The 24,416-nt window shown below is 40.1% G+C and overlaps 2 protein-coding genes and 1 non-coding gene across 4 annotated transcripts; all 3 read right to left on the reverse strand.

Annotated features, from left to right (window-relative positions):
- Positions 1-408: 408 nt before the first annotated feature.
- On the reverse strand, positions 409-23,056 carry LOC148330397 (homeodomain-interacting protein kinase 1-like). Of its 2 annotated transcripts, none has more exons than XM_088305584.1 (8): positions 22,821-23,056; positions 5,071-5,262; positions 4,745-4,926; positions 3,897-4,020; positions 3,687-3,797; positions 3,532-3,615; positions 3,035-3,210; positions 409-1,945 (listed from the first exon to the last, which is right to left on the reverse strand). In XM_088305584.1, exons 1-8 carry the CDS (start codon positions 22,839-22,841, stop codon positions 1,606-1,608), a joined length of 1,230 nt encoding a protein of 409 aa, XP_088161710.1. In that variant the 5' UTR covers positions 22,842-23,056; the 3' UTR covers positions 409-1,605. The 2 variants fall into 2 exon arrangements, with proteins under 2 accessions (XP_088161710.1, XP_088161709.1); XM_088305583.1 differs by having other exon boundaries at positions 3,035-3,213.
- On the reverse strand, positions 555-853 carry LOC148330398 (signal recognition particle RNA). Its single transcript, XR_015845518.1, has one exon.
- nanp (N-acetylneuraminic acid phosphatase) lies at positions 5,947-7,425 on the reverse strand. Its single transcript, XM_088305585.1, has 2 exons — positions 7,206-7,425; positions 5,947-6,633 (listed from the first exon to the last, which is right to left on the reverse strand). The coding sequence occupies exons 1-2, from the start codon at positions 7,293-7,295 to the stop codon at positions 5,992-5,994; spliced, it is 732 nt and encodes a 243-aa protein (XP_088161711.1). The 5' UTR covers positions 7,296-7,425; the 3' UTR covers positions 5,947-5,991.
- Positions 23,057-24,416: the final 1,360 nt, after the last annotated feature.

Here is a 24,416-nt window from a genome sequence, read left to right on the forward strand (position 1 = left end):
TTTTGACTTTCCATATTGTGACGTCACTGAAGCTGCGGGGTACACCGTTGTGGCAAGCATTTTCATTGAAAAAGTCACCAAGTAACTACCGATTATTTGCTTCAAACGTAATTTTGCACATTTATTGAGAACTTGATTTTAACAGCAGCTTAATTAAATTTCAGGTTACTTTAGTTACATAAACCGAAAACGATGGTTGGTGTAAAAAAAATTAAAAAACAACTTGGTTTTGCCATTAATTGAAAGCGCTTTTTTTTTTTTTTTTTTTTTACAATGCAGCAACATTTAAGAAAAAAATCTTTTTATGAAATATAAAAAAAAATAGTTGCTTACTATTATAATGGAAAAACTCAACATTTAGAATGTACATTGTTCATAAAAAATGCATAGCGGCGACATTTGGAGAAATATATATATATATATATATATATATATATATATATATATAGGCCTAATTAATTTAATGAAAAATAAAGATTTGTGCACATAAAAATTATTAGCAACATGTAGTGTCCTTTTTTATAATCATAGTCCAGAACAGGAAAATAAAGTATAAAAGACTGCGTCTTGTTGTATTGCTCAGGCTGAACTGCAGTGTCTATTCACAGGCGCGATCCCGCTACTGGGCGGTACGGGGGCTTTGACCTGCTCCGTTGCCGACCTGGGCCGGTGCACCCCTCCGTAGACGACCTGGTGGTCCCGAGCTCCCACGGGAGAACCATATCGATACCGAATTTAGCGCGGACACCCGCTCCACATAGCCCGCTGCAGCTCAGAACCCCTGAACTCAAACGATCCCACAGCCTCAGCCTCCCGGTAGCTTGGATTACAGGCACGCGCCACCGAACCCGGCGAGAAACACATGCACTGGTGGTGGTTTTGTGTTAAACTTCATGTGACGTCACCAGGGGGACTTTGTTATTTAGTGAACATTGCGACATCTAGTGAAGTACGTTTGATTAATGAGTCAATAAACTCTTAAATACCTTTAGAAGAGCTAGATATCCTAGCTATGACTTTCTAATAACAAATGATTTATTTGAAGACTTCCTGTGAGAATTTAGAGTGAAAGTAAAATCATTATAATAAACTTTTTAAGGACTACATGGATGGTTCGAGTATGGGATACCTCACAGATAATGGATGGATGGATTGATAATTTCAAACCAAGGTCAAGGAAAAATAGTGGGCAATCTTTGGCAGGCCTCATAATGACATGTCGGGCCAGACCTGAGCACCTTGAGTTTGACACCGACAGTATTCTGTAGTATAGTCTGCATTAGTGGATGCGTTTTCACATTTAGGGGTACAAATGATACCCCATGTGTTCCGAAAGTCAACAATGCTTTGTCAGGCTTTAAGGTGACTGAAAATAGAAAAAATAATTTTATCTATACAGTTGTCTCTCCTCATTAAGGCCCTGGCAATTTTTAAGCAAAGAAAACAAACAAACAAAAAAAAACAAATCAGTACAAGCCACTAAAAATGTTGGCAGTGGCAATTTCTTCAGTGGCGGAAATCATGAAGCACTTGTTTTAGTCTGTACCGTGTGTGCTTCAGAGACCCAAGTAAACACTTTCTTCTTCTTGAATCGGTTGTTGGTATTTACTTTCTAAACAGGATTCCACAACCACTGCACACAAAGACTGGAATGTTTGTAACACTGTGCTTCTCCTTTACTGACTCAAGTACATCCTGGTCAGTTTGTCTATCAGCGTGTACTGACTCCACTGCATCCTGCTCAGTTTGTCCATCATCTGTTGATGTTTTGTTCGATGAGTCACTAAGGCGCCAATGTTCCGTGTCTGCTGCTCCATCAGAGGAGCATGACGAGTGTAAAATGATGTTGTATGAAGGCCTGTCCTCATCCTCGCTGTCTGAAATGAGCTCCTCTTCAAATCCTTCAATAGGGCACACCAGCATCTGATCAAAAGCGTTGTCCACACTGGAAGAAAGCAACCAATCATTAACGCAGCCTGGAAACAAACAAAATACTTTAACGACAAAACAATGAACATTATAGTCAGAGGTGTCGCGACAGGGGTAATTGCCTTCGGACCTGCCTTAGAACTCTCTATTTATTCAAACATTTTCTTCAAAGTTGCTCTTCTTCCTTGTGTGCTTTAATTGGAAAAATATGCTGCTAGACAATCGCACGGCATGCGGAGAGACAGATAACCATTCGCACTCACATTCACACCATCACCGGTGGGAACTAAATTCACTCTACCAGTACCAAAGCCAACCAAATGCACCACTACACAATGACTGACTTGTGATTGCTCTTAATATATTTCATTTGTGATTTGTTTTTTTAGTCGAGCATATGTGCAAAAGCTGTGTGGGTTAAAATTTTCTATAAATAAAGTCGAGTTGCGAGTTCAGTTAATAGCTACTTTAGAAAAAACATACTGTGCATTAGTCATCAGATATCAGGCCAAAATCCAACCTTTTGATTTTTTTTGGACTGGTGAGAAAGTAGTTGCTAAAACATTGTGTGACATTTCATGACACGACAATGCATTTAGGGTGCATTTCTGTTGGGATTTAGGGTGCCTCACAGTAGCGAAGGACAAATGAAGCTTCATGAAGCACTTATGACATTTCTTGACTCTGCTAGATGCAGTGGAAATGTAATACGTTTCCATTGTACTAGCCATCATGTTTAAATCAAGAGCACCATCTAGAGCAAGCGTGGGCAAACTACGGCCCGGGGGCCACATGCGGCCCGTTAAACGTTTTAATCCGGCCCGCCGAACTTGAAAAAAATTAAATGAATAAACTTTGTTCATGTTTTATTTTCTAAATACTGTGGTTCGTCAAAGACATATATAGATTCATTTTGCCATCCATCCATCCATTATCCACACTCCATCATAATGAAAACTGCAACACATTTGAAGAGGACCAGTTCGTGATGACCGATCATCACAATGAGAAAAAGATGAACACGCACACAGTTCGGTGTTTGATCTTACAGGTTCCACTGTACTTATAAGTGCCACAGCTTGCTCTGGCCTTGGAATTGACTTACTATGAGCTGGTGTGACTCTCATGGACCAGATGAGCCATAGACACGTAGCGATGTTTGAGAGCCTCGGCCGGAGCAATTCTTCTTTCAGCTTGAATGTTTAGAAGACTTTTTAGAAAGCTAACAAATTCATTCTGATCTTCAAATTCGCTGAACACCTCTTTTGTATCCTCTTGTTTCTGCTGAGTGTCAAACAAAGATGGCCGATCCAGTTATGGACTACAGTATGAAGAGCTCTTTTCTAAAACGAGAGCAACTGAACGATCAAAATGGACCTTGCCATGTCATTCTACTTTGTAAGGACTCTGTCAGGTTTTATTGAACATATTCACACTGAAGGAACGGGTTGTTTGAATGGGCTAAAATTATCAAACATGCTCGTCACAGTTTTCTTATCGTGAATAATAATCATTATCAAGATGGATTCAAAGCATTTTGGAATTTGAATAGCCATGCATTTGTTCTTTTTTTTTTTTTTTTTTTATTAAAGGAGCACTTACTGTTCTAAGGGCATCCAGAGATTTTAGCCTTATCTTCCATGTTTTAGTCTCTTCTCCGTTCGTAAGCTTATATTCATTTGGTGTCTAGAAAAACAACAGAAAAAAATATATATTCAAATTGATTTTTTAAAATTAAGTATGTTCTGCATTAGTACCTTTAGCTTCCACTGTTCAAAGTTTAAGTGGGTGAAATACTTCTGGCTGTATTTGCCTGCTAGGAGGAGTGAGTCGGCTGGCTGTCCTCGTATTTGTACAATTGTTCTCATCTTGGGAGACAAAACATGTTCAATGTCATCGGCCACTCTTTAACTTGATAGTTTTACAGAATGTCAGGAATAACAACTGAAATACTCTGTCTTGTTTACCATCTGGTACTCGCAATTTGTTGCAAAAAGGTGCTGGCCAATATGCAAAAAAGTGAGAGCACAGCCAAGCCCCCACATGTCCACTTGCTCGGAGATTGGAAGGCCAAGGGTGACCTCGGGTGCCCTGTTTTTAGGACCAGCAGAAACAAGAAGTACATCTGAATATTATTTTCAGCAAATGGTTAACACATATATCCAGTGAAACCTCTAAAGTTGAACCCCCCTGAAGTTGATATGACACAGTAAATAATAAATCTGTGCCAGCCAAAACAAATTACATTACATTGACATTCGTCTGCTTCTCCCATTGGTCAGTGGTGGGGAGCAAGAATAAAAACAGGAATCCATGCATGTATGGATTCATGGGTAAAACACTGTTACTACTGTAAATGCAACATGGCTCCCTGAGGGCAACCGTGATAATGGGCGACCAATCTAGGGTGTATGCCGCTTCTTGCTCAGACTACAGCTCACATGCGACTGGCAGAAAAATTGATAGATGAACAGACCTGACCACGGCAAACGGCCAAGTGCACTTGAAGGTGACATCCCAAGCACATTACTCACCTTGACACAGTGAATAGATGCTAACCGCATTGATGGATTTGGTTATCTGAGTGTTCTGTGGTTAAGGTCAATTCTTTTTTTCTTTAATTTTTCATATTTGGACTCCTCATTCTTTAAAAGACCCTATTTGTTTAGAACTAAATGAACCTGCCCAAGACCACTTTTCCAAGTTCTTAAACAGGTCCATTTGGTTGTTTTTTTCTTAGTTAGTATCATACGATTCAATCAAGTAGGAATGCGGTCAATTTAGGTAACATACTTTAAAGAGGAATGACCCTTACCGGTAGCCCATAGGCTGAATGGTCATTCCAAGGGTCACTGCAGACGTCTGGAGGGAACAGCCGAAATCTATCAATTTGACCCTGAATGGCTCACATGAATGGTTCACCAGCATGATGTTATCAGGCTTCAGGTCTGCGTGAATGATTCGGATACCTTTCAGAGCCTCGAAGGCCGTAAGCAACTGCATGGTAAGGGGATGAAAAACTCATGCGCAATCCTTGGACATGTTATAAGTTAAAACGGGTTATTTTAATTCTGTGCAAATATACAAGAATTTTAAGAAACATAATGTTAAACACATCTCTGTAATGACTAAATGTTTTACCTGATGCGCAATCGGCCGTATCTCACTGACAGACAATGGCTTCTTCCGTTTCTTGACAACAAAATCGAAAAGGCTCATGTCTAGCATTTCAAAAGCCAAACATGTATAGCCTTCATGCTCAAAGTTTTCAATAAATTTTACAATGCTCTTTTTTACCGGATCCAAAACACTCACAATCTCAAGCATTTTGATCTATGGAGAAAAGAACAAAATGAGTCACATCCATGCACTTCATTAGGTAATAGCTCCATATAGATGTGGGATATTATACCTCCATTTTGGATATCACATTTGACTTGGTTTTAAGGACTTTGAGGGCTACGGTCTGCGACGTGCCCAAGTTTACACAATGGGCAACTTTACCAAAGCTTCCTTCGCCAATTAAGTCCTTAACCAGGTAGGTACTTGTTTGACTACTCAGGACGTTGGATTGTAGCTTTTCAAATGATTTCGTTTTTTTCTTCTGATCTGCAAATGGTAATAGACTTAGCAATCAAAGCAAGCATGCAAAGGTCAACGGTGATCACTTGCTGAAACTGGATCCTCCAAGTAGAATCACCTACCAGTTTCAGTTGATGAGTGTTGAATATTTGAGTTTACGCCCATTGCCATCTTATTATTTCTATATTACATTTAAAAAAATAAATCTGAATAAAAAACATCTTTGGGACTGTTTACTTGCGTAAAGAAGACACTCAGCACCATAACCACTCTATGATGTCATACCATGTGATCATGGATATGACATCATAATCCATGATGTCGCTTCCAAGTGAGATGTGTGTATGTAGTCATTTTTAAAAATACAGGAATAGATTGACAAATCATTAGTGTTGTTAATATTAAAAGAGGCATTTAAAAGACACATTGATGACATTTATAGTGGTAGGTATGCATTTTATTCAGAAATTTTAGTTGCTCCTAATTTAGTTGTGACAAAATGCGTTCCAGGTCCAATACAGTGGAAATTGTATAGTCGGGTGTCACTGAACCAACAGGCACACTGCCACCTGTATTGTTAATCCAAACCGTAGCACGTACTTGTGCATTGAACCCTCCTTGGATGTCAGTGTCCAGTGTATCCCCAACCATGATGCAGTCCTGGGGCTCCACCTGCAGCAGGTCAAAACACAGTCTGAAGATGGAGGGGTAAGGTTTTTGCTCGGCATAATCTCCCCCAATTACAATGCTATCAAAAAAGCCTTCACAACCAACTGCCTCCACTTTCTCCCTTTGTGTTTGGGAATTCCCGTTGGTAAGGAGAAGCAGTTTGTATTTCATCCGAAGTTGTTTCAGAAGACTGGTTATCTCAGGGGACAGACATAGCAGCTCCAGTCGACTATTTTTCCACAGGTAGTAGCACTGAGCTGCCAGGGAGGGGATTGAACAGCTGCCCACACTTTCCTTTATGCTGTCTTCCCAATGACCCACTCTAACATCATCTAAGGATCTGCCATTAGCAGGGTCAAACTTCTCATGCATAAGTTTCTGCTGGAACTTGTCGCAAATGTTGTTGATGGTGTCATCGTCAATAGGCAGGGAGGTCTTCAAAAGTTCATAAGCCTGTAATAGTCACACACAGCATTTGAAGTACACCATGAACCACAGAAATTTTCATAAATGGTGTGTTCTGAGTACTAAATGTTATATACTGCATTTAAAAACAACAACTAAAATGTATTTTTTCAATTATTTGCTCAGAAAGCTCAGGTCTCGCCAGAGCTTCAGCAAGGCTATGTCAAAACTAATACAGTAAGCTAAAAATACAAATCAATCATTAGACTTTCATATATAACTGAGGCGAGACGAATTATTAGTCCACAGAAGCCCAATGACGTGAAGTTTTAAAAAGTTACAGAAAAAAGATGCAAATCTGACAAATTAATGGTTAGTCATATAAAAATGCAGTAGAACGGGTACACTTAAATTGAATGACAGCCAGTCTGAACAAGAATGATAAAGGTCATCTTAATTATTGGGAACAAAGTTAAGAGCAGTCGGAAAATTAAATTATTTGGCCGCAAAGGTGTGGTTGTTGATTTTCCCAGTGATTATGAACGCCGCCCAACCATTCCAAAACACAGGTTAACTTGGTAATAAAAAATAAAAATACACTTTAAGTAAGAGAATCCCACCTTTTGTATTGCAAGTTGACCCGCCCGATATGTTTCGATGAGCGTGTTATCCAAGTCAAATAATATAGCCTTTATCGTGTTACCGTCCATTGCTACACTGGGAGGACGAAAGCAGCTCGGGAAAATGCGGAAATAACTGCGACCAGATGGTCGCTATTCTTTCTGGGAATTGTAGTTTTTATGCCAATAAAGACGCACTTTCAATTTCCATCCCCTTGAGGGCGTTAATAAACCAAAATGGCAATTATCCAAGGTTAAATCCTGATATCCCACCATCATTTTGAAATCAGGACATTGGTTCATCTAGTGTTATATACTTGGATTCACAGTAACAGTCAAAAAATTGGGAACACCTTTCATTTTTTCTCTTTATTTAAATATTTCCTGAATTGTAGATTATACATACATCATCAACATTATGAACACACATCAATGGAATTATTTGGTCAAAATATGTTAATGAAAAGAGAATATGTTTTAGAATTTAGTAGTCAGCATTTTTTGCTCACATGCACATCTTGACATTTTCCCAGTAAGCATTTTGATGGACAAGCACAGCACATTGCATGTATAATTGCATGTTTAATTAGAAAAAAAAACCGGACTTCATTGTTTACATATTATTTTGTGAACAACTAAAGTGACAAAATGAAAGTATTAAGTCTTGAATTAATGTTCATAAACATACAAGGTGTCTGTTAATCGTCGACATATGGTCGAGCAAAATCAAAACATACTTTAGTTCTTATGCAACCAATTGATTCTCTCCACTGGCAACTAGCCAGCGGTTCACACGCAACTACGTGCAGGCCTTATTTTTCTCCCAAACCCAATCAGAACAAACAACAAGCTCTGCTCACATTACCTGAGATCATCCGTTTGACTGTAGCTCAGGTTCTCACGTGAGTGCTTCATTTGTCCTTTGAGAAAATACCACTGATAAGATAAAAGCCTAGAAATAGTGTGAGACGTGACTTTCTACTATCTATCAGAACAAACAACGCCTAGCTTTTGCACGCGAGGTGAGAACTAAGCTTACTTAAGGGGCAGGCGTGTTGCAACTCGAAACTCTTCTAAAGAAAAAAAAAATACATATGTAATCTTAAAAAGGAAGTGAAACTTAATCGCATGCAAGGAGAGAGAACTGAAAAGGCCAGCTGAATTACCCCCCTTTGAAATTAGGCAAAGCAGGTCATGGAAGAACCGAAGCTTATCTGAGCTGACTTTGAGCAGAAGGTGGGGTACACACTGGTTGGATCACCATCAATCACTCATCACACAGCACATTCAAAGATCCTTGACTATTCGGCAGATGCGCTAGCCACACACACACACACACACACACACACACTGAACAATTCCACTTTTATCTTTGTGGGTGGCAACACAGTCATACATCATTTTTCAGGCAGCCATGAATCACCCGCATAAATCTAATTGTAAAAAGCGCTGCTCCTTATTTCTAATGCCTAATAAACATGTTGTAATGACCTCCTTCATTTGTAATTAGGGGAACCTTTATGGGTGTTGTATTTGTGAGCATACACAGGGAGGGTCATAGCTAATTCTGGCTGTCAGTCTAAGTCACTAAAACAGGTGAGTCTTTATTTTATCAGCGGAAGGATCTTGAAGGACTTCTGAGCAGAACACAGCCACTAGAGCGTTTTAGTTGCTGAAGAGTGAAGGTCACTTTGTGAAAAAAAAACATTTGATTTATTCTCGACTATGTGATTCTTTTAATTTTAATGAGCCAATACTCATTTTTCATGAGAAAATCTCAACACTAAAAAAAAATGTGCACGTCACAAAAGAAAAAATCAGTTTTATTGTACCTTATGTCTTCAAATGGAGAGAGCATATCATTGAATTGTTCGGCCTTTCAATACACGTCTCTGGCATAGATAGATGAAAATTCAATAAATGTAAAAATAATAATTTTCTCATTACTTAAATGAAATTTGATAATTTCTTGTGGCCGGTACCAGTCATGATCTCTCCCTGGTAGGTAATCACTGGCTCATCTCTGTCTGTTGTGGCTATAAATAAGTTTCAAAGATAAACTCCACCTGGAATGGAAAGAGAATTCAGCTGTGCTGTCTTTGTCACGCTGCTTCCATCGAGCTTTGCCTCTTACGGAGACTTACGCACGCACACACGCACGCACACACACATTGGAGATTATATCAAGGACGGGAATGTATGAATTTGAGCCGTAACAGAAAATGCTGATGTATTTAATGACACGAGTCTGGGTAACAGGGAGAATGGCAAGCGGCACGGATACACAAACAAAAAGACATGATCAAGTGCAGGATGGTGCCTCTTTCGGTGGTTACAAAACGCTTTCCATCAGCGAGACGCTTATGTAAGATTCGTGCAAGGGTTTTCCTTCATGTTTATGTTGTACCGCATAAAATGACACCGCTTGGTTTTTGACCTGAGCAATATTAGCGGTCATTCTTCTTAAGTTCTGTTAGAATGTTCCGAATATTAGAATGTGAAAAGATAGGCCCTCAATTTCCAAGGGTCTAAAAAAAGCAGATTTTTTTTTCCCCTTCTGATACACCGGAATTCTCCTGACCGGCCATTGAACCAGCACCAGGGAGTGTGGGGGTAGCTGTTCGGGGTTGGCTGAGTGCTGAGGTTAGTGAGATGAACTATTTTGAAGTTCATATTTAGGAAAAATTGGATATTGTACAATCTTGTCTGCCCCACAAGCCGAGTTGTAACTCATATGTCGCTTCAGGGGGGGCAAGCAAAAAAATGCTTCTTTTACAATCCTACAATTTTACCTTACTAGATATGTCAAGCATCAGTATTTCACATGAGTCTCTATTTTTGGACACCTTTTAACTTTTAAACCCCATATATAAAAACAGATACTCTATCCACTTTCTTCTCCTCACTTCTTTAAAATAGACTGCTAATATTTTCCCAAACTCTGGATGGTGACGTCAAGATGTAAATCAAGCGAGAGAGATGGAATGCATTTGGATAAATTGATTGAGAGTTTGAGGATTAATAAAGTTTTCTTCCTTACAAACAGGAACAGCAGCCAATATGGAGGAACATGAAGCAAGAACTATCAACTAGTATTAAGTATTAAGCATTGTGATGTGAATTTGCAGTGTCTTCTCCCAACCTAAAAACCAAGCGCATTTGGCAGCTTAATCTGAAAATAAAAAGAACACATTCAGGTAAGGTGTGGCCTAAAGTTGTTTAATTATTTTTATTACTTCATTAAGCATTATTTTGTTCATGACTTCATGCACAAAGCTACGGGAAGACGTTTTAATAAGTCTGGGTTGACTTCCTGCGCATTGCATCCAAATTTCCATCCAAAGTATTTGCTAACCGACAGTTGACGGAAAATGGAAGAAGTCGAATTAGCCATGCATTACCGCCAGTGGCCACCTTCTTTATAGCAGGCCGCGTAAAAAGTGGTAATGCACCAAAAGTATATACGCCAACCGCCAAACGGAAGAAGATGAAGAAACAACAAACAGCAGACAAAGATGAAGTTGTCGTCATGGCAACTTAAGTGTGATTAGGTCAGCTGCAGCTGCTAGTTTATGGCCATAAAAAGGATTTTCTATTCACAGCAGCAAAAGGTGCAATAATTGACCAGGATTCTACTTTTGGCTACAATGTGAAGCAGGATTCTAGCGTTTGGAAATACACACTGACGCCCTTGACCCACACTGAGAGAGAATTTGCTCAAAGAGGCAGCGCACACTTTCCCTCTGCTAATTTCTGTACACAACCTTCATAAATCAATCCGCACCTCACACGAGAACCGTCTCCTTTCCTTGTGCTGCCTGATGGCGGCATGCCTTTTTAGAGCTCTCTGAATAACCGAATGGCACCAAATTATCAGGTATGCCGGGGGCGTGTAAATCAAATCAAGTCCAAAATGAAGATACCGCCAGAGCACAAGTATGTGTTCTACGAAAATCGAGCACATGATACGGCAATACTTATCTGAACGTTTTAATATTTGTAATTTTCTTCAGGTTCGCGACCTTCATTCGTTTACAACCTGCGCTGATGTGACAACAACATTTATTTTTGGGTCTTTCTTTTCTGCAGGGGAGCTGCAGCCTATCACAAATGACTTTGGGCGACTACAATCACAGGGCACTTCGAGAGATGGGCAATTATTCACACTCACATTCACGTCGTCGTTAACTGGGAACTGAACTCATGCTGTACCTTCGGTGACGAGTGGATGTTGATGTAAATGCTGTGTTTAGGTGAAATGATGCTAAAAATAAGTTTTGTGTCCTACCCAGACATATATACTTGGAAATAAATATTTAATGGCTTGTTTTCTTCTGGCGTCAAATCACAATGCTTACAGTTGGTGCCAAAAAATAAGTATTTGGCCTCTTTGTCTTAATATTTTGCGAGGGAGTGTCTCTATTACCATTCACATCACTTTTCGTCCTTCGTGTTGAAAATTTGGCTAGGATATGATTTATTTTAGGTTATACAGTATCCTCGGATACGCAGTGTCATAACTGCTTTACAATGAATGAAGAAGACAAAAACATTTCCTGGAAGACTTTCTTTTCAGAGGTGGTTAATCTAATGATGTGTCTTTCTTTTGTTGCGCATTTACTGTAATACTATCACTTCCGTGTGGAAACTCTGACACCGTTGCATTATACAAGCTTAAGTCTTGAAAGGATAGTTTGAAAGGTGAGATGATCCAGACATCACGTGTGATACACAGGACTGCTCAAACCTTTGAAGATTTTCTCTTGTTGAAAATGGCTGGCATTATGAAATACACCAAAATGCACCAAGTTATTCATCCATGCCCACCTTAATGTGGCGGTATTGTAATTTGAGATACAACTTTCAAATATTTAAAATATTTAAAGGGGCAAAACATGGATGTAATTAATTATCATCAATTTTCTCTTCTTAGATCATGATTTTGCATGACAGTCTTTCTTCCACCAGACTGTTTGCCTGTTTGACTCACTTCAGAGGGTTTAGGCCCAAAGCTGAGAAATCAGCGGGAGTCAGGACTTCATTTTTTTTTTTTTTAGCCATGTGATTGGCCCAGGATGTACGATGCAGTGACGTTAGCACTGGGGCGAACAGATGGCCTTTAGCTGTTTGGCTGACAGCCGCAGGTGCTGACAATTTCCATGTGAAGTGCTTTTCCCTTCGTCAAGGACGGGTGGCGATGACATGACATGCTCAATGTCAGTTGCTAAACTTTGAAAAAGACGTCCAGGTGGAAGGTCTGGCATTGACGCACGGAAGGCATGACTCCATATGGATGTAATGCGTCTTTATTGCTTATTTCTGTTGCTTCACTGTGAGATCACCCACCACGCAGCCTCAGTCAAAGTTTCACAATCACACCTACAGAAGGCCTCTCTTCTCTTTCATTTGAAACAAAACAAAATTGTGTACTTATTTAAAAGCAATTTCAAATTATGAAGTTTGCTATGTATTTACAAAACTAGAGCAACCTCAGGCAAAATGTATCAAAGACACTTGTGGAAGTTCATACTTTGGTAGTTTTACTGCTCTTGCGTAACTTTTGAGAAAAAACATCCAGACAATTTAGCTTGAGCATTTAACTTGCAGAGAGCTTTTTGAATTTCTACAGTTTTCATATTTCATGTGAGTGTTAATACGGTTTTTGACATTCAGTATTAACATTCCTTTTGGCGCATGCTTCTGGTCCGCCAATAAGTACAACATTCAGCTTGCTTCAACATCTGCTGTTACTTGTACCTACTCTTGCTAGAGCTCTAAGATGTAACCTGAGGGAACAAATACTGAGCTATGAATAATTTGGGGTCATTTCCTATCACTAAAAAAACCTGGTGATGAGTAAACTGGGCTTGAAATTGTATCATAACCTTTTAAGAAATGAGGTCGCAAAATCATTCTCTCTCCAGTAGATGTGCTTCAGATTTCTTTTAAATATGGAAAATGAGGCAGACTCTTTTATATCATTAACCAACTTGTACCGAATTTATTGTAGGTGAGTGGATGAGTACAATAGAATGAGTTGACACCAATTAGTGTTGAGACTGTGAACCACATTGCGCATGCTACAAGTATTATTCCATCTGATGTTATAATAGTTGAGATGAGGCTCAAACAATGATCGATACAAGCATAGGAATTACTGAGTCATGATTTTCCAAAATGTTGAAAGCAAATGGTGACGCAAACTGTAGTTGCATTCCTGCACTTAAGTCAATGAGTCACGCTGTCTAGGAAGCAGAACAGTGTGTTTAGATAATTGCTGTGTATTATTGCAGAATCCTAGTATTGCATTGTCATATATATTATCATTAAAAGGCCACTATTGAGCTTATCAGTAAGGGAAATTAGTTTTCATTTTGAACTTTCCTTGAGTCCAACTTGTTGTTCCACGATGGCTGTGCACCAGTGCAAGCAAGGCCCTGGAATGATCTTAGGAAGAGTTTGCCTCAAATGTCTTTGCGATAAACTAGAACAGTGATAGGGATGTCAAGGTTCGCCGGTAGGCGAGGTGGGGAAGGACCCAAGGTGCGAGGAAGCAGGGCAAAGGGTAAAGTAAAGGGAATTTATTAAAGTAATCAAACGAGGACAAACAACGTGGCGTGAACAAACAAACGGGGCAGGGTGCAAAATAACAAAGACAAACTAAACGTGACTAAACTGGGTCAAGGACGAGGAACAACGATAGTGAACAAATACTGAGGTACATGAACGTGAACGTGAACGTGAACGAGAACGAGAACGAGAACGAGAACGAGAACGAGAACGAGAACGAGAACGAGAACGAGAACGAGAACGAGAACGAGAACGAGAACGAGAACGAGAACGAGAACGAGAACGAGAACGAGAACGAGAACGAGAACGAGAACGAGAACGAGATCGGGAAGCGTCCGTGACAGTCCTGGTATGGAGTAGCAGGAGAAATGTTCCGACCCAGAGCTGTCGGGGTGAGGTGTTCAAATAGTTTGTTAATCAGGGGAGCAGATGGGACTCAGGTGTGTGATCGTTAATGGGGAGCAGGTGCGTGGCTGGTGAGGGCGAGGTGCTGAGGGGAAACGCCCCTACTCGGCTGATCAAAACAAAAACAAAGTGCACATGGCAGGGAGGTGACGAAAACAATAACAAAACCGCATGCACACGAAAACAATAACAAAACCCTGTCATGCCCGACGCGGATCATGACAAGGGACCCCTGTTGGACCTCCTGCAGTTTTCCTCCAGGATGCTCCAGTCTCTCTCTTCTGCCATCTGCCAGTAGATCAGATCTGCAGCTTCCTGACAGGCACGACACAGCAGGTGATTCTGGGGGAGACAACATCAAGAATGCATTTTCTCCTCGCTGCTTTTCTAGCTCTCCACAAACAACCGCACCTCAATACACCCAGCTGTTAAATTCCTGAGGTTTGCCAACAACACCACAGTCATGGGCCTCATCTGTGATGTCTACGTATGAAAATGGAGCGACAGGTGCTCTAATACAACCAACAACCTGGAGCTGAACAAACTCAAGACTGGAGGGATGATTGTGGACTTCAGGAAACATCCTTTGCCACAGCTGCCCCTCACGCTGTCCAACTGCCCTGTGTCAACCATCGAGACCTTCAAGTCTCGGGGAATTACAGTCTCTCAGGACCTGACGAGGGAGACCGACGTCAACTTCATTCTGAAAAAGGCCCAACAGAAGATGTATTTCCTTCAGCTGCTGAGTAAGGACAGCATGCCACAGGAGCTGTTGAGACACTTCTATCGAGCAGCCATTGAATCTGGCCTGTGTTCTTCCATCACAGTCCGGTTTGGCGCTGCCATAAAGGACAAACTCCATTGGACAGTTCGGACTACCAAGAAGATGATAGGTATCACCCCTATCCACTTTAGACCCAAGACAATTGCAGTCAAAATGATCTTGGACCCTCCACATCCTGGTCACCACCCCATCCAGCTCTGTCAAATACATTAACACAAAATTCCAATAGCTTCTTCCCCCTAACTTCCAAAACAGTTGTTTTCTAATGTCATGTCGTTATCCACACCGCTTATCCTGTACAGGGTGGCCAGAGGGAGCTGGAGCCTATCGCAGCTGACTAAGGGCAAAAGGTCACCAGCCAGTCACAGGGCAGATATAGACACCGTCACCGAGTGGGAACTGAACCCACGCTGCCCGCACAAGTCAGGCGGATGCACCACTACCCCATCGGCGACTGACTTCTAATGTGTTTTTATCAATTTTAGTACTGATGTCATTTTCACATGCAAATCCATTATGCAAGTAAGACAATGTTATTGTCACTGAAACGTCCGTTTTATCTTTAATAGTCCAGAAGACATTGCTCGCCAAGTTTCTAATTCTTTAATTGCAAACTGTTGTGTCACATGAAACTCAGCTCTAATCCAGTTTACCAGACGATATTTAACTGACACCACTGATGACACTTGGTGACAGCTTGCATTAAAGCAGCAGTGCAGGAAGACAGGTCGCACATATTGATGTCATATAGCAACGTGTAAACAAATGAAAACAATGGCTTGTCTCTATGTCTAGCGGGAAACAAAAAGGGAGGAGCAAAGTACACGGATGTTAACAATGAATATGACACTATCTGCTGAGTGATAATTGCTTAACAAATTTTCCATTAGTAGTACAGGAGGACGCTCCAGTTGAGGATATTGTCCTTACAAGATTACTGACACATCATAACACATTTATCAGCACTCAGCAATTGACGCTTGCTATTAATTAAATTGGTCAACAGAAAATTTTAATGGAATGGCTCTATTCGAAACATATTTTCGATTGTGATTTAAAAAAATGGATTTTCTTTTTTTTTTAGCATGTCGGTTTTTGGAGATATTTTCATTTTTTGGGTTTTTAAGTTTGACGTATAAGCCGGATTTTAATATGCATTGTAATTTATAGCTACGACATGACAATAAAAAAAAATCCACCTGTTGCTAAACCTAATTCATAAATATTACTAAATATATAAAATATTATGTATTATATGACGATTATGATTATTACACCGCTGTTGCTGCTGCTGATGATGATTATTTTTATTATTGAAACCATTCACACACAATTAATACTCTCTCACTCTTCAAATTGCACGTTTCTCGGTCCTCGCTGCTCTCTTCGCATGCTCGCACCTCCATCGAGGAGCGAGGAGGTTGAAATGTTTTGGCGTAATGAGTCAATGGCTCATTGATGTCATCTGTGAATGCGTGTGATGTCGTAAATACACCGTCAAAGAAGATGAACAAGACCTTGTAGTCTTGAAATAGTCCGGACAGACGGCAATTTAGAGATGATGGAAGTGTGGTTAAAATAATGACGACCGAGTGATGGACAGACATAACAGTTTTGGTTCAGTGTCAACATGTGGTGGAGCTTTTTAGATTGGGTGAGTGTACCTCACAAAGTGTTCATCAATAATGTCTCATTTTCATCCACTATATGTGACATTTCCCATGCTCATCGAATGTTTTGGTTATTGTGGCTAGGATCGGAGTTAAATTTCATTTAGTGACCACCCTCGTAACCCAAAACACTCAAATAATCGTTCCCTATTTAATGAATGCCATGATATCAATCAGTTTCAGCCCCTCCAACGATGCTGTTTGTTAGCCTGTTTATGCCAATTTGCAAGGCATTAAGATAAAATTACTTAATCGAGGTAAATCTACTGTATGTGGTTGTTTTAAATATAGGACGTGTAATTCTCATCATGTAGTTTGACTGTAAATTCCAACGGGGAGTTGCAATAAACAGCATGAGGTCTTTATATTGATTTATTTTTGGAAGACTTGTTCACTGACTGCCACCATACAGAACTCATATCTCCCCCCCCCAAAAAAATAGCCTAATTGCATTGCATGCATTCATGAAAGTTCTCCGCCACTTGATCACACATCTCATTTTATCCCTTCAAATCTGCACACTGTGATGGCCTCTTTCGGGAATTGGATCCAAATCTTGATATCCACTCAAGCTCAACGGCTATCTGATGCAACAGTCTCTTAATAGTTACCGCTAAGAGATCATTTATGGATATTGCACTACCTCTGCATACTCTCCCCGCCCTCGCATGATCTTTCGTGAGAAGTCTCATGCAACATAGTTGTGTGACACAGCGGCTGCATGCAATGATTGTGATGTAACAATAGCTCGCCGACAGCTCATTTTACCATCGAACAATTGTCTGCGGCATCGACTGCAGCCAAGATTGAGTCATGCTATTCAGAAATCATGTACAATCCAAAAAAGCATTTGGGAAAACAGCTTTTCCATAATTGGAAAAAAATAAGAATAAATCCAAAAACTTGTCGTTTGCATGCAAGGACTAAAAATTACAGGGCATAGCGTGCATCTGCTACTCCAACCTCGTCAGTCCAGTTTGGTGTCTTTTAGCACAGTCCATTACCTGGCTATGGGAATGTAAACTACAAAGAATGTAGCACACGTATGAAAGACAGTCGTGCATGCTGTTGAGAACACACAGCTCTTTATGAATGGAAATGCTTTTCTTCATTCATAAATTCTCCTCAATGTCAAGGCATTATATGTTGAACAAAAACATAAACACAGCCCTTGTTTTTGCTTCCATTTCTTCATGCGATTGTCCTACGCAAAGAGTTAATTAGATTGTTGATTGTGGCCTCTTGGGTCAATCCTGCAAAGTTGCTCGATATTGGCAGCAAGTGCAACCGCCGTCCTAAACGTGATTCAAAGCATCCCAAATAGGGCTAATGGGTGACACATCTGGGGAGAATGCTGGCCATGCGAGACTGGAATAGTTACAGATTTCTGGATTTGTGTCCAGATACCTGCAACATATGACTGTGCATTATCATTCTGCAACATACACTGATGGTCGTGCACAACAATTGGCCTCGGGATGTTGTCACAATATCAGTGTGCATTCAAAATGCACTCAATTAAATGCCTCTATGTTCGTTATGCATATTTCCTATCTCTACGCAATCACACCAGCACCGGTGTGGGCAAACTTTTTGATTGGCGGGCCACAATGGGTTCTAAAATTTGACAGAGGGGCCGGACCAGGAGAAGATGGATGGTGTGTTTTGGTAACCTCACCTCATCAGAAAAAAAAAATAGATTTAATTTGAAATGAAAGTGAACAAAAGCATTACAGCAATATGTCTTTGAAAAACCACAGTATTTAGAAAATAAAACAAGGTTTATTTATTTTATTTTTTTCAAGTTCTGTGGGCCGGATTAAAACGTCTAACGGGCCGTGTGTGGCCCCCTGGCCATAGTTTGCCCATCCCTGCTCCAGCGCCACTGTTGGCCACTCGATCGTTGCTGGATGCAGACGATCTTAGAGGTCCTGGCCTGGTGTGTTCACATGTGGTCTGCTGTTGAGAGGTTGGTTGGATGTACAGTGGTCCCTTGTTTATCGCGGGGGATATGTTCCCAAAATTACCTGCAATAGATGAAATCTGTAAAGTAGTGGTTGACTTTTGGGGGAGAGGCAATTCACACCTATTGACGGAACGGGCGCTTTATAACCACGTTAAAGGTTTTTCTTTTTATTTTAAAAAGACTTACCTGAACCAGAGACTATGATGGAACGGGATTATTCGGGAAGACTTGAGGGAGCGTTCGTAAATATGTTCAGAGCGCACACTGCTTCCCGACCATTTGGAAACTGAGGGCGTTGTTCAAAGCTCTTGGCGTTTTCAACTGGCGACACTGTGTGCCAGTTTTTTTCAGGCAGTCCAGTTGGAAACAGTTCAAGCAAGTGCAGGTGATTGGTTTAGAATGTTGGCTGTCTTCAGAAATTAATGCCTGTTCAAACGCACCGACTGGCAGAGTTGTGCACAAGTGTCCAAGTGAATGCCCGAACGCATCCCTAATATTTATGGTTTTGGTTTTTGTAAAACAAATTTCCACTTCCATCAACATTTCTTGACTGGCCCGACTTAGAAGGAAGAAAAATAGTACATTTGAGAGTTGCTTTTAATTGTGGGCAGGCTAAGGCACACGTCATGCTGAGCACAAATCATTTTGTCTCATTGGCATTTTGATACGCCACAACTGAGAGGTGGTTGTATTATCTCGGCAAAGGAGAAATGCTCAGGAACACAGACACAGGCATATTTAGAACCGTAATAAAAAGAAATTGACTTTTTGTCTGAATAGAAAGAATCTTCAATCTTTGAGTTCAAATCACGCGGAATGTGAGCAAAAACAAAAGTGCAATGTTTAAATTGTTGTTCAGAATACAGTGCGTATGTGCAACAATAAAACCCCCAAAAGTCCCAGCCCTGAGAATGCAAATCATAAAATCAACCTGCAGATGGAAACAAGCAACACAAAACACTTAAACATGCATTTTGCCTCAAGCCAAAAGCTTAGCACATGCACACAAGTGACTGATGCCAAACATGGAAATGATCTCCATCCCATCGGTCCAAACGCAGACCAAAGGCAGAAAAAGGAAATATACTGCGCAGTATCTAGCTTGTGAACGCGATATGGGACCGTCTGCACTTATCAAAGCCGTGCTGAGACAAAAGTAATCCAGAGTGACAGGTCAGCTCTCACCTCTCAGGCGGCGTACCGGCTTCTTTTTTTTTCCTGCCTCAAACTTCAATCATTGAAACAAAACCATCCGACTCCACATTGGGCGAGTGCCTCGCACGCAACTCACACAAAGACATAAGACAGACAATGTAGGAGGGTTTTTGGTGCATGGACCATATTATACCATCAGACAACTCGAACAGGCTCTCATTATCAGAAGAGCCAGCAGTTTGAGGTCATGCTGTCAATCCTGGGACGAGCGAGGGACACTAGGATGTAATTAGAATTCAGTCTGGGTTATTAGAGCATGTCTGCCTTTGTGCCTTCAAGCGTACACAAACGCAGGCTAAGAATGGGAACTTTCATACATTTCATCTCATTTAGACCTGTCAACACTGCTACTGAAGGCTCAACTTAAATATACTGACCATTGGAGTCACGAGGCGAGACACGCAACGGAAATGCTTCAATATGGACAACAATACACCTGCACTCGCACACGAGTGTGATGTTGATGTGTTTTGAGGCACTTCAAGGCCTGGAGTGGGAGAAACGTTTCCCCAGCGTCAGGTGGAAATCGTCACTATTCAGGAGAACAAAAAGCAAGCATGAACATGGCATCATCAAAGAGAGCAAGCCATTTTAACACCAGAGATTGGTGTTACACAAGTGGACTGACCAATGGTACAGATTTGTGAAAAATATGTACAATTTACCAAATGGTGACATAGGAGGTTTTGGCACGACGCCAGCAAGATCAGCTATTCACTTGTGGAGTAAATAATGACTTAGAATGAAACGCATACTACTGTATATGAATATTTTTATACTTTTGCGCACACTACTTTACTGTGTGCAGCTCTTCGTCTCAAAACAGAGGGCGATAAGGACCTTGTACAAATATATGCGGTTCCCGTAAGAACATCAAAATTTGTCACAAAATGAAACCAAAGCGTTGATTATTGAATCCAACGAGGACACTAATTTGGTGACCGTAACTTGGCTTCGATTTTAGGAATTTGATTTATCGCAATCATCTTTCCCCTTGCAATTTAGAAATCAGGAAAGCTTCAAACGTGAACATCGTTGCACAACGTACGTCGGTCCACTGCTCACTCTCCCATGTCGCCAGGGTGCTTGTACTGCTTTTCCCATTGATCGTCCAATTATGCCAAGACCCCCCCTGCTCTCTCCCCCCATGTTGAAGAGCACTGACATTCATACAATGTTGTGGCAACATGATTAGACTGCCTGTCTGGCAGTTTGTCCGCAGCCTCTAACCCCTCAGCTCACACCTGCATGATCAAGTAACAGTCGAACCTCATCGCCAGCTTCTTGTATAAGCTGACCTGATATTCAATCATTTGATTTTAAGACACAGATTTCATTTCAGACAAAAAGCAAACTTTTTGCGGGTGAAATTTTGCTTTGAACACCTCAGGACACTGCACTTTATCAGAACCAAAATTGTGCACGTTATCTTATTTCAAATTATTTAACAACATTACTACCTCACACACGAGTCTCTATTTTGTATGTAGACAGACAGAAGCATTTAAGCATACTTAAATGGCATTTTGTGCAGACAGGTTTGAATGAACTAAGTAGCAGAGGCTGCCTCCAGATATTAGGGCTAGCTATTGGTTAAAAAAAAATAAAATAAAACAAACAGACAAATACATATGTATGGAGTGAAGATATTTTTCGGACTACAAGTCACATTTTATAATAGTTTGGCTAGTACTGCGACTTATGGTTGGGTCTGACTTGTAATTTATTTTTTTGTTTGTTTTCTTGATCTTCATGATATATTTTTGGACTCATGCGACTTATATTCGGGCGAGTTATAGTATGAAAAATATGCTACTGAATATACCGCGAATGCTGATTTTTAAACATGAACATATTCTGAAGAGAAAAAGAAATTATGTTGTTGCCAAGGCCTTTGAAAAAAATACACAAATTTTACTTTTAAGTGTCTTCTTTTGCTTGAGGAAATTGTATTTGAAAGGTTTTAAGGGGAAAACATGTTTTTTTTATGCAAATTAATTTTGACCATTTTTATGTTTACACAATCTAATTGGCCAGTTGACCTCATATTTTTTTTGGGAGAGCGTTGGCTCTGCTCTAGTAGAAATCAGCATAAAAATGTGATGTCATCAAGTGTTAATGAGCGGCATAGAAGTGAATGTTTGACTAGAGAAAGATATATAACACGTTTAATTCCTGCTTTCATGTTTAGTATCACAATTTATCTCTTTGGCATAACTGGTAGCCTTCTGCAGTCACGTGATATCAGAAAAATAATAGTAATAATAACATCAACAACAAAAAGCCTACGTAAAAGAAAGTAGACTTCTATAATCCTTACAGGTGCTGACAGAGCAATTTGCATCATGATAATTCAATTTCCAGGTTGTTCAGCACCTTTTGACAAATTTCATATTTTTCAAGCAAGTATTGGTATAGAGGAATGCCTGATAGCTGAGAGACAATGATGATGCCTAAAACTGAAGTCATCACAAGCCTCTGACTTGGTTGGGTTCATGCTTTCCACCAAAGATGATGACACCTAAGATACGGTGAGACATCAAAACACCAAGTTTCTCAAATTCTCACATGAAGGCTTGAGAGGACGTTTTGGGGGATTGTTTTCATTAGATTCATTATTATTATTATTATTATTATTATTATTATTATTATTATTGGGATTTCTGATTCTGATAACTGAACCAAATTAACACTGGCATAGTGGCCTTGATGGTGTAATTGCAGACAATTTAAAGTGTTTGCTTCTAATTTTAGAATACACGGACAAAGAATAATGTTGTTAAAACAAACATTTCAAATCCTAAAATGTACAGTATGCAGTTGAAAATTGAACACAAATGGACAAATGTAAATCTAAATGCCATTCTCACTCCAGGTTTTGCCATCTAAAGTTGAACACATTGACTTCCAGTCAAATAAGGTGAATGGCTTGGAAAATGCAACAAAAGAGGGTCAAAAATGAGAAACTGTAGTGAAACTGTGTAACTCTGTAACATTCAGCCCACCTGCAGCGGTGCCGATGTCATTTAGACTTCGCAAATGCAGATATTCTTCGCCCACAGGAGAGTGACACAAGTAAGGAGAAAAGACACGATTGCCGCTTCAAAAAATGAATTCCATCAAAAAGTCCAAAACAAAATGGTCCAATCACGCCATCATTTTCCTGGTTTTACTTCACCGTGTAAACAAATGGAGAGACAAAATCTCAGACTAAACAAGTGCGATCTGCCCGTAACCTTCAATTCCTTGTGCAGCCAAATCAGATCATCCCACTGTTGTGGCTGAGCAATTTATACACCCTTTGTTTTCACATGACTGGCAAAATAAGTCACACTTCAGAGGATAAATGCGGCATTTGTTTGGGTTTCTCCAGCCATGAATACACACACTTGACAAGAGATGCTAAAGTTGTACCAAGGGCTGAGCTCATTTGAGTTATTTATATTATAATTAATATTTGCTTAACACTAACTGTAAGGGGTTGTTACAATGTTGACTGTATTATGTCGCTCATGTTGGCCACCGGAAAGCAGGGTGGTAAACCTCTCAAGATGATGCAGAGAAAGGCCTGAACGGCTTTAGGTGGTGGTGGAGGTCAACCGGTGATTAACGGAAACAGCTTAATCAGAAAGTACAGAAAGTAATCCCAGATAATTGGATACAAACAAATATTTTAGGAGGCATGAAGAACGACTGTTAGGAATAACCGATTCGTGCGCACACAAATGAAATTTTGCGTCAGGCTTCGATTTAATAACCATGAAGGAGTCCCGATAATCATTTGGGCCGTCATTTGCTGTGCACTGGACTCCAAGGTATTTGCAACTGGAGATTCATTCCCGAGCCTGAACATCGATGAGCACAGAATCAGTCACCACATTTCATTGTGTTCATTGGAAGATAAACATTTCAGGAATTTCACCTCAACTCTATATAAACGGACACATCCTGGCTAGTAATCAGCCTGACTTTTGTGTCATCCCAAATATATATGCATATGCCTAAATCACAATCTTGGGACATCATCGGATTTTTTTTCTCTGCAAATTTGAAATTGTACAGTGCTGTCTTCACCTCACTTTGAGAATTAATGGAAGCTTTAATACCTTGCATGCAACATTATTAAGGCTTCACCTCGCTCCCAAACAAGTTATTGTGTTTTGAGGAAGCTGTCCCTATAATTGAGATTTTCTTTTCCCATTGAAATGGTGCGGCACCAATCACTTAGAGCAGGCTATAGTCTCTCTTACGTTCAACTTTCTCACACATTATAAAACTTCACCTAAAATACATTGAAGGATTGTGAGACTAGTTTACGTAAACAACTAGGTCATGTTGTAGTTGGAAGGATTTGGGGCTCCATGCGACATAGAGGCCCAAACGGAGTTGCCTTGCGTGATTCGGTAAAATCCAGAGATTACTCCCACGATTTAATTCTGCCTTTTGCAAGTGTTTCAGCTTTATGAAAGTGGAAAAATAAATCACGTAGAAACCTTTTAAGTTAAAAGACTTAATGTAATTTATTGGAAAAAAGATTAACTATTAGGCTTTTGAAATGTTTTGCTTCATCCCAATAAAATAGCCTCCCTTGATGTCTTAAC

Source organism: Idiotropiscis lumnitzeri, chromosome 9, assembly GCF_059441095.1.
Source record: "Idiotropiscis lumnitzeri isolate Australia: NSW breed Sydney's pygmy pipehorse chromosome 9, RoL_Ilum_1.0, whole genome shotgun sequence".
In the NCBI taxonomy this organism is placed as follows: Eukaryota; Metazoa; Chordata; class Actinopteri; order Syngnathiformes; family Syngnathidae; genus Idiotropiscis; species Idiotropiscis lumnitzeri.

What these genes read in the sequence shown, in the direction of transcription:
- nanp (XM_088305585.1), bottom strand. Translation starts at nt 7,295, where the DNA reads ATGGACGGTAACACGATAAAGGCTATATTATTTGACTTGGATAACACG. An exon ending in GTCAACTTGCAATACAAAAG is followed by an intron (nt 6,634 to 7,205) that starts GTGGGATTCTCT and finishes TGACTATTACAG; the next exon opens with GCTTATGAACTTTTGAAGAC.
- LOC148330397 (XM_088305583.1), bottom strand. Translation starts at nt 22,841, where the DNA reads ATGACATCGGCACCGCTGCAG. An exon ending in ATTCAGCCTATGGGCTACCG is followed by an intron (nt 4,021 to 4,744) that starts GTAAGGGTCATT and finishes TCCTAAAAACAG; the next exon opens with GGCACCCGAGGTCACCCTTG. An exon ending in CTCTGGATGCCCTTAGAACA is followed by an intron (nt 3,214 to 3,531) that starts GTAAGTGCTCCT and finishes TTTGACACTCAG; the next exon opens with CAGAAACAAGAGGATACAAA.